We start from the raw sequence: 10,670 nt of genomic DNA on the forward strand, positions 1-10,670 counted from the left end.
TTAAACTGTTTGGGTTGTAGACTCTTAATTGGGACAAAACAAGACATTAGTTGGAATCTTTGGCTTTGGGAAACAGGGATCAACATTTTCTCAGCTAAGCAACTAATCGATTAATCGAGTAAATAATCAACAGATTAATAGATAATGAAAATAATATTGGTAGCAGTTCTAGATAACTAATATGCACTGACTGACTGCTATAACAGTAGTTAAATACAAAGTGCTTCATGAATATAAAAAATAGAACAAGATCATGAAGTAAGATAGATTTATTTGACAACAAAGAGTTTGCAGTGGTGTCTTTCTTAACTCAAAAACAACATTTGTTTGTCGGTGCTACAAGGCGCAGGATATTCAGTATAATTTATAATTTTAGAAAACGTGACAGCTGTAACTTCCCATCATTAAAACCCTTGCTGGCTCTCTGACATACTAAAGAGACTACAGTTTGCTTTGTTAATGGAAGTTCCACATGAACCACATGCTTTGCCACAGTGGCTTTTAAATGTTGGATTAGCAAGTTTGCTAAATGGTGCACACAATGGATGATCCATGTCCAAAAAAGTTAGTTGGATGATCTATAGCAGTTTTCTCTATTCATCCTCTGTGTTTCTGCTTCCACAACTCCATCTCTTATCAGCGCCAGCGGCTCAGTAGGCCTTTAAAACTATGAATGGTATTTGTTCTAGATGATACTGTGTTGTGCTATGTGCGCATCTGTTGTGCATCTGAAATAGTCTCTCATCTTGTCCTTACAAAGGAATGAGGAGGGCTGCAGGGTCAGAGTGGCGCAGAGTGGGGGTCTATAGGGGATAAGTGGGGGTGTGTGAGGCTGACAAGACTTTCTGAAGGAGAAAATAGACTACTCCATCTGTCTCAAAATCCGCCCTGCTGCTGACCCGCACTCTGGAGACTTTGGTCAGCCTATGATCACATGGTAAGGACAAACCTTTAAAAGACCCCCAGCAGCACACCCAAGACCCCAGTCAACTCTTGTTTGCCAGACACCAGCTGGACTTGGTGCTCACCCTGCTTTCTCTTCCCTGGCAAGCCTCCAAAAGTACCATTATGTCTGACACTGAGGAAATTGTGGACGAGTATGAGCAAGAGGAGGAAGAGGAAGAAGAGGAGGAAGTGGAGGATGAGGAGGTGAACGAGGAGGAAGAAGAGCAGGAATATGATGATGCAGAGAAAAAACATGAGCCTGCAGAGGAGAATGAGCATGAAGAAGAGTCCAAACGGCGACATAAGACAACTTATGTGCCAAATATTGCGCCTCCAAAGCTCCCAGATGGTGAGAAGGTGGATTTTGACGACCTCCACCGTAAGAGAGTAGAAAAGGACTTCAACGACCTACAGAGCCTCATCGAGGTGCATTTCTCCAGCCGCCAGAAAGAGGAGGAAGAGCTGGTTGCTCTTCGTAGCCGTATTGAACGCCGCCGATCAGACAGAGCGGAGCAACAGCGCGTCCGTACGGAGCAGGACCGCGAGCGCCAATCACGTCTGGCCGAGGAGAGGTCGAGGCGTGAGGAGGAGGCGGCAAAGCTGCGCGCAGAGGAGGAGGCCAAGAAGAAGAAGATTTTCACAAACAAATCATTCGGTGGCTACCTGCAGAAGGTCGACCAGAAGAAGGGCAAGAAGCTGACTGCAAGAGAAGAGAAGAAAAAAGCACTGATGGAGCGCCGTAAGCCACTCAACATCGACCACCTGAACCAAGAGAAGTTGGCGGAGAAGGCGCAGGACCTGTGGAGTTGGCTCCATGAGCTGCATGCTGAGAAGTTTGAGCTGGCAGAAAAGCTCAAGAGGCAGAAGTATGACATCCATGTGCTCCGAAACCGAGTCAGTGACCACCAGAGGGGCTCCAAAGCATCCAAGACCACTCGTGGGGCCAAGGGCAAGTCTGGCTCCTGGAAATGAGGATGCAGCTCCAGCAGGACAGCCAAATTGTTTTTGGACCATTTGGCTTGAATTTCCAACTTGTATTTTATAAAATATCCCAGGGATTGTATTAGATTTCATGTATTATCTGCAATTGTTCTAACTTTGGGATGCTCACCAGTCTGTTTGTTCACAAGCTGAGGTTGACAAGTTTATTAATTTTGAGTGTTTGGTGGTATATTTTCAGTACCCCACCAAAGTATGATAATATTAGAACCTGCACAAATGTTCAGGATTTGTCTCACAAACATTTTCCAAAGATTTCCAGAATTTTCTGAACAAAGGTTTAAAATTCTCCAAATGGGGTGAAGAAATTTTATTTGTTTCAAATAAATCAAAACTCATTTTAATTTCTGTTAGAGTTAAGTGAAATCATTTTCATACTTTAAATATGTTAAATCATTATATATTTAAGGGGATTCTGACTTTATTTTCACTCTGTTTAGTCCACTTTTACCTTTTCAGAAACCTCTTGAAAACATTTTACAGTGTTTTGAAAAGGGGGGGGGGGTATTGAGTATGTTTAATTGAATGGAAGATGTTATTTTGGTTCACTGGGTTGTGTTAAATGTCTGAAAAGTCTAACAGGTGTTGTGCAGCTGACTTTTTAGGAAGCTAATTTAGTCTCTCAAGCTCAGGACTGGCAGTGCAGGCCTGCAGTGTTTTCAGCAAGAAAAGACCCAACAGTTGACTAACAGGTGAGGCCAGCAGCAGGGTGTCTGATGCCTACAATAAGCTATTCAAATTATTCAGTGTACAGATAAAATGTTTTGTAGGGCAGTTCTTTTTAGTAATTTCCACAATTTATGATCAGACCAATCTTGCTTATTTTATGCAAAACATTATCAAATTTATCATAATTATAATCATAGACCACCATTTTCCCATTAATTAAATAAATTGTAGTAATGAATTAGCCAAAGTGACATAAACTACCTGAGAAAGTGTGAATTTCTTTATTCAATTGTCAGCACAATCATACAGTACAAAATAACCAATAGAAAAATAATAGTGACATTGATTCGCAAAAAAATTTAAATAAATAAACTATTTTAATTCACAGATTCCAGATTCTTTAGCAAATGATGCATCAGAGGAGAAGCTAGTAAACACATTTGAAGATGTTGCTTGTTTAATAAAAGTAAAAGTACCAAGAAGTTCCCAGTTCAGTCTGAGATCACTACTTCATCATCCTTTTCTCTTTCCTGTCACTTTTGTGCTGTCAACTATCAAATAAAGACAAAAATCACCATCATCAAAAGTCTAACAACCACACTGCAATGATCCACGTTGAATTATTTGCCACAACATCCATCCGTCTCAGATCAAATGAATGTCAAACTGCACAATAGTTACTCCTTATGTCCACTAGATGGCACTAGAACACCAGTTTGTTGCATGCCGCTTTTAATGCCCTGCTGTGAAAAAGAAGTACATTACATAACTAAACATTTATATATGCAATACATATTTTGTTACTCATTAAATGATGCAATTTACTCAGACAGTCAAACTTTTAAACAGCAGTTCTGAGTTTGTGTTTAATTTTAAAACTTCAAGGAAAGCTAACAAACAAAACATTTAAGTTACACTCGCAACGTAATAATTGCCAAAGTACTTCTTGTTTTTGTGGATGCATGCCGGTTATCCCTGACAGACTTTTTCAATGCACAGCAGGGAAAACACCCTCTTTAACGACAGTTATTCAGTGAACTGCAATAAAAATATATGTCAGACCAAGGTACAGGGACATTCCACTCCCCTGCGGCTCTTGATTGTCACCTAGGCTTGGACTGTCAATGCCTTACTGCTGTTCTGCTCTCACGGGCATGACAAGCCATTAAAAGCCCCCCAGACACGGCTGTATGCCAGCAGGTTACCATAGAGACTGGGAGAGGCCGTCTATGCTATCAGGTCTCTATCCCCCCTCCCTCCCCCCCACCCCCAACTCCATCTCTCCTCTAGCCGCAACAAAACACCCACTCGCACATACACCTTGCAGCTTTAGTCTAAAGGTGTGGTGTGGATTTTATTGACAATGTTGTAAAAAATGCCTGACTTGACAACATCAGGACATACCACTGCATCAATCTGCCACACAAAGAACACAATGTTTCCAAACTGTGGAGTAAATTGGGCAGCAAGTGGTTGCTGGGTGGTGAAACAGTTTATTTCCTTTCACTATGGCTCTGTTGAACTATCACAGTGGATGTATATGATTTGAAAGGAAGCATGCAGTTCACAGTGATGCACAAGGAGTTGAAATGTGTCATATCAGAAAAGCTAAAAGTGTGAGTCTGTGTGCGCACCTGGAACAGCAGCTGCAGGGTCATCAGGCGGTCGTTGTCTGCTCATTAGTACCCAGCCGAGACTAGAGGATAATGTAAGTGCTGCATGATTGACAGCTCCTAAGCCACATTTTCAACCCTGACCAGGAACTTATCTGGTTCGGTTTAACATATGATATTTGCATTTAAATTAGCTGTTCAGTGGTCTGTTGTTTTGCATTGTAGGGATGTTTTGTTTGGCATCAGTGCTTTAATATTTCTTCTTTCAGTTCTGCAAAAATGTTGTTTTCCTTCAAACAAGTTTAGAGATCTGCCAACAGTGAGACATCCAGCATATTTAACTGTTTTACATCTAGATATCTGACACTGATAATGGTGTTTATGGAAAAAGAAGATGTCATATCTCTGCTGATTGATAATGGATAATTTTAACACACAAATTGCTTAAGGAGAAGATTGGAGTGCTGTCAGCTCATGTTTTGATGTGATGATGTGATACTACTTATCAAAGATTCGGAGCAGACATCTCTTTCGTTTTCCTTTTTCGCCGTGAGTCCTTTTTCATCACAGGCAGGCTTCTAAAGATGCAAGCATGCTACAAATAGATCTTCAGACAAAACAAAACAAATCAAAGAACTACTGCAGTCCATGGCTGAGGTGTGAACCTTGCTGCAGTGATAAATCTAGTCCTACTCTTAAATATCAACACAAATAAACAAATATATGAGTGTCACAGGTGGACAAAAAATGTTATCTTTATAAAATAAGTATATCCAAACCACTCACATATCTAAACTTACCAGTATTACTACATTATTGTGTCTTACGGACTAGACTAACTTTCTTTCTGAACTTTACAAAAAATGGCATTAAAAATCAAAAAAAAAAAAAGAAGAAGCTTGACATTGTTACAATAAGCTGGTTATGTTAATAAAAAAAGCCATTTAAGAGGCTTTGATTCTTCCTCTATCATAGGAACATGTCACTGCTTTTAGTCTAAAAAGGTTGAAATTCGTTATGGTGATTCTCACCCAATGGAGACAATAATTACAAAAATAGTTCATATAAATATCTGAGAATATGAACAGCAGCTGCTGAAGGCTATTGCTTGCATGTTAATGTGCCCAGGGAGGAACAATACAATGCTGGCTTGGCTTGCTTCCTTGAATCAGTCATAAAGTCTAAATTTCCCATATGTCTGTGTGCCTGAGAATGTATTTCTCTCCACAGTATCTACCATAATGGCTGTCAGTCTGTGTGATGTGGATGCTCATGGTTCCTATTATTTATTCACGATTTTCTTTAATGACAATTAAATTAGATTATGCCTGTTGGTAAGCACTGTGAGAGATATAAAAACCCATTTTCAGACTCATCCCCCCTGCTTTGTGATATAACAGCAAACTCCTGTGTAGTTTTCCATTTTGAACATTTCTGTTTGATCTCCTTTTGGCTGCAAATAATCTTTTAACATCCAGTGAAACCAAAGGAGCTCAGTTTTTTGTTGAAATTTTAAAAAGTATTACATGTCACATTATTTCAGCTTTTATGTCATAAATACTTTCATTCAGACAGTCAGTGTGATGTTGTTTTGAGTTTATTCACTGGTTATTATTGAGTGGATGAGTCTGTTTTTTCTGGGTGTAAACTAAAAACTAAGACATGGAAATTCTCGAAGGAATGAAGGTATTATGTGTTCACAACATACAGTAATCCAGAACAACATTTATGGATTTATGGATCTGGTGGAATAACCTCTGTCTTATTAAGGCACATATTGTACTTTTTACTCCCCTACAGTTGTCTTAGTGGCTTTGCAGAATAAGATTTTACAGTAAAAAAAGCTTATAAAATACAATGTACACTCAGAAATTCAGGTGGCTGTTTGAGCTTCACTGTGCAGAATGATGTACGTGCAGATTTTGATAGTAAAAGGCTGTTTTCACATTTATCTGCTGAAAGTGGATAGTTTCTCTGAGCTCATTGGAAAATCACATTTTAGGGGGGCGGGCCTACGAGCATGATTAGTCACATCACAATTTTAAAGCCAGTCATGCTCTGTTAGTTAACTTATAAAAGTGTTATGTGGAAACATCAGTGCACATACACTGAGGATTGACTTGAAGTAGGAGACATTTTTTGTCCAGCATTTACACTCCTGAAGTTAAGATATATTTGCATATTAATAGAGTCTAGATTTTAATGAGGGAGAAGAAGTCAAAGCCACAGACCACAATGTCGTATTTTTATATGTCGTAATATGTCTAGAGGGGATTTTTATGTATCTTTTCCTGGTATATTTTTGTACTTAGACTTTTTGTAAGAATTTGAATTTCACTCACAGACCTGTATACTTCTTCCATCACTAGGTGGTCTTAGATTGGACCATTAATCACTTCAGGCAACTGAAGCCATTAATATAGTACCCCTTATTAATTAGACAGAGCATTGAGTACTCAAGTAATGACCCTAATTGAACCTAAAAGGGGATATTTTTTTTAGGAGAGAATTCACAGGTTAAGTCATTCAAAACAATACAACTCATAATTTCTGTTTCATGGATACTTTAATGTCTATATTTGGAGTTCTCTCTGATAAGGGATTTGTATTTTTCCTTATGGCAAGCAGCCTTTTGTTGTGTTGTCATATTATAATCCCATGCATGCACACACAATGGCAGCAGGGAAACCAGCAGAGAGCAATGCTCAAGCTCCAGCTCTCAGGATGCCTTTAGCCTGTGGATAAATTAGCCTGCCCTGGAGACAGTGCCGTTTGGGCTTATCACCAGCCTCCTCCAAATTGAGGTGGGAGTTGGTAGCGGCCAGAGGTATAAAGGAGATTTAGCCTATCCGACAGGGCATTAATCTCTGCACCTCTTCAGCATCCTCCAAGTTTTCAAGCCCCGATCCCTCTTGCCATATAAAGATTTGATGTTGCCGTGCATCCTATCAGCAGCATATTTCAACCCTCTGAGAGTGAGTTAATAAATAAATAGCTTTACTGTCTGTCTGTGTTGGAATGTAGATATCAGTCTTATATTTGTCTAGATGAGAATAGTAACAGTGGAGCTTTAATTGCTGTGATATTGAGCCAACCCTCTTTAACTGGAGGTTCAGCTTCTAAACATCGTCTCTGTGCTCTTTTTCACTGCTCTGCTGTGGATCATGCTTAATTAAAATATGCATTTTTCTGTTTTTATGATAAATTCATATGAGTACTGTACTGTATGTCTCTGAAGAGCACTTCTGTTTTTTTTCTCATTAATGTGTTGCACGCTTCACCTCTTACTTTGACAATCATCATACAGTACTAGACTAAAACTTTCCCCTCAAGTAAAACTTTCACCTCGCTTAGCGAGTGATTTTGACTAATATAATACACCTGGTTTTGCATAGCACCTGTTGCTCCACTGCTTTTTGGCAACATCTCAACTGTTGTCAGTAGTACCTTTCTAATCCCCTGACTTTTAGTGTCTATAAAAAAATACTCTTCTTGAAAAGCAATAGACTTGTACAAGCGATTTTCCTATTCCTGGAAACATTTCCTGCAGTTATGTTTTGTCACTGTGTCCAGGGTGTTCTGGCTTTCTTCCGCAATGGCGAATTTTCTTCCTGTCAGTCCCAATTTTAGTTCCATCAAGCCGCCGGCATACTCCTATGCTACGGATGAAGATAACCTCTCATATTCGGTGATCACAGCAGAATTATACAACCTGAAAAAGAGCAGTTACAAGCTGAATTTCACTATTTTTGTGGCATCAAACCAAGGCGTGGGTCAGACTGCCTTATTCCACTACAATTTCATCATGTCAAAAAGTTGGTAAATCAGTTTCACTTTAACTGCGCTCAAACATATTTATATGCCTCTCAAACCCAAGGCTAAATATCGGTGATGCCATAGTACCAGTTTCACCAAAGAAAATTGATGCACTTAGATCATATTCCTGTTTGTGTCCAATAACAGCTCTCTTTCTCACTTTCTCTTTAATGTGTGGGAAATGCAGATGTATTAGACTGTAAGATGGTGCACTCATGTAAAATACATAGAGCCAGTGAGTGAGTCATTTTGAGTGTGTGTATGTGTGTGTTGTTTTTGCGTGACAGGGAATAACCTATAAATATAAAGCCCTGCCCTTATCTAACAGCTTCCTACCGGTGGCACCCAGGCTCCCACAAACGCTTTGTAAGGACACAGGTCAAAACTATGACTCACCACCTGAGTGTAGGAGCTCAGGCCATTCATTCATGCAAAAGCGGCTCAAATACAATGAGGACATCGAACATCTGTTTGCTGCTATAATCACAGGCTTCAGACAGAGACGCTGGCTGGGAAATACTGTGTTGTTATGTTTCTTGTTGTCTCAAAGAGCTCAAAGAAAGACTGTGTGTCAAACTCAACACTATGCTAGAGTTTTTATAGAGTTGTAGGATAGTGTTAGCATTGTCTAAATGTTTAGATGACAAGAAGCTGTTTTGCCTTGATGCCAAATAGTGGCTTTAGTCAAACAAATCAAAGTAACAATACTGTACAAGAGTCTGAAGAGTTTTGGTCCAGTTGTAAAGGTGATATGGCTCCAATTTGGGATTCTGGAGTGATTTCATAAATTGGGTGAATACAATGTTGATTTCCAGCTCCAGTGATTATTCAATTAGGGCTACAACTAACAATTATTTTCTCATTTAATCAATTCATTGTTTGATCTTTAAAATGTTCAGAAAATGGTGAAAATTGCCATTACAATGTCCTAGTAAGGGTCCTGTTTTCAGATGTGTCATTTTGTCTGATCAACAGTCTAAAACCAATAGATATTAAGTTTAAATGTTTAGATATTCACAATATTGTGACTGGAACTACATGGTTTGGCACACAATCTGGCACAGACATTAATTGTTCCCAGGTGCTGTTTTGTAAAACTTTTGCTTGTCCTCTGACATTTAGTGCCATCATCAGGTCAAAATTTTCATTTGCCCAATACTTAAATGTTCAACATGTTTTAACATTAAGATTGTGAACAAGGAGTTTTTAAGGTTCATAATGTCAACCTTAAAAACTCTACTCTCCAATGTACAAAGTCGTTTTCTTAACAGTATTATTACCTCAGAGGGCTGCCAGCATTGGATTGTACATTTTATATTCAAATAATGTCTGTTACTAGTGGCTGTGTCTAAAGTGTCATTTCAAGTTGGTTTTGTGAGCATCTCTCTGATTAAGAATAAAATCTCTGAATATGTATTCATTGTTTGTGCTTGTACATATAAGGTGAAAGAGATCTGACGCCTCTATCTGTATTCATGTGGTCTGCTGACAAATGCTTCCCTGTACAGCGTGGCCCACCTGTTTCATTTGGACATTGGATGTGTCACTGGTTATGAATGGCTGTACTGCTGGATGAGCCATACCTGTGACGGAATGAGCAGCATCTGATGAAAGGCTGCATTTAGATTCAGGCTCACGTCCTCCGCGGTGTCCTCTCCGTCTCTCTGGTGATTCATTCCGACTCCTCCACCTCTGCTCACCATGTAAATCAGCAGAGCAGCTGGAGTGTCCTGATCACACAGAACCTTATCCTCCCAACCTGTTATTACCACTTCTTCCCGACACTGTGACGGTACTGATGACAATACCGCTTCTCACACCTGTTGGAGTGACAGTGACACCTCTTGTTTCCCGTCTCAGTGGTGCTTACAATGTCTTACAATCATCCTCAGACCAATTTTAAAACAGGAATTAATGCAAGTCTGAGTCAGGAGGTATCAGGAGCGAACAGCAACAGTGACAATTTCTCAGAGGAGAAATTCTTTTGAAGGCCTCATAAAAGCTTGAGTCTTTATCTGAGGCAGTGTGAATGAGCTCACTATAATTAATTTTCTTATTAGCGGGTAAAAACATTTTGGTGGTGAAATAAAGATATTTTTGTATTATGGGGGAAATGCATCTGAACATTTCTAAAAGCATTCTTAAAAATGAAAGCATGCTATGTCTGAAAAAAGAAACTGCCCACTAGCACCTCTAAAGCTCACAAATAAACATGTCATATCCTGTTTGTTTAATCCTTACAAAAACGGGCACTTCTCTCCCCAACCAAAAACACACATCTTGTCGTTTTTGCACTCCAACTTCAGTACAGATTAAATAAACAGGGTATAAATGCAGGTTAATGAAAATAAGTGCACTGTGTGATTGGCTACACTGACATTTAAAAGCATGACGAACAGCTACCCTGATTGCCACAATTAAAACATTCACACTTCAAGGTTCAAAAGTTTCACTTCTAAATATGAATCATGGTTATTCATGAGTTGGAGGTTTCTGTCAAGACACATCAATTGAAGGAACAAGAGTAATATGAGAGGATTCCTGTGCTCCTACCCATGGGGTAAAACATCTATTTATAGCAGCTTACATCAATATGTTTCCCTACATGTCACCTCTGTCTAATGCTTC

At 39.3% G+C, this 10,670-nt stretch overlaps 1 protein-coding gene across 2 annotated transcripts; it reads left to right on the forward strand.

The window, feature by feature from the left end:
- Positions 1-1,068: 1,068 nt before the first annotated feature.
- On the forward strand, positions 1,069-1,917 carry tnnt2c (troponin T2c, cardiac). 2 transcript variants are annotated; one of them, XM_062443637.1, is made up of 2 exons: positions 1,069-1,134; positions 1,192-1,917. In XM_062443637.1, exons 1-2 carry the CDS (start codon positions 1,069-1,071, stop codon positions 1,915-1,917), a joined length of 792 nt encoding a protein of 263 aa, XP_062299621.1. The 2 variants fall into 2 exon arrangements, with proteins under 2 accessions (XP_062299621.1, XP_062299620.1); XM_062443636.1 differs by having other exon boundaries at positions 1,069-1,917.
- Positions 1,918-10,670: the final 8,753 nt, after the last annotated feature.

This window comes from Scomber scombrus, chromosome 22, assembly GCF_963691925.1.
Source record: "Scomber scombrus chromosome 22, fScoSco1.1, whole genome shotgun sequence".
Classification (NCBI taxonomy): domain Eukaryota; kingdom Metazoa; phylum Chordata; class Actinopteri; order Scombriformes; family Scombridae; genus Scomber; species Scomber scombrus.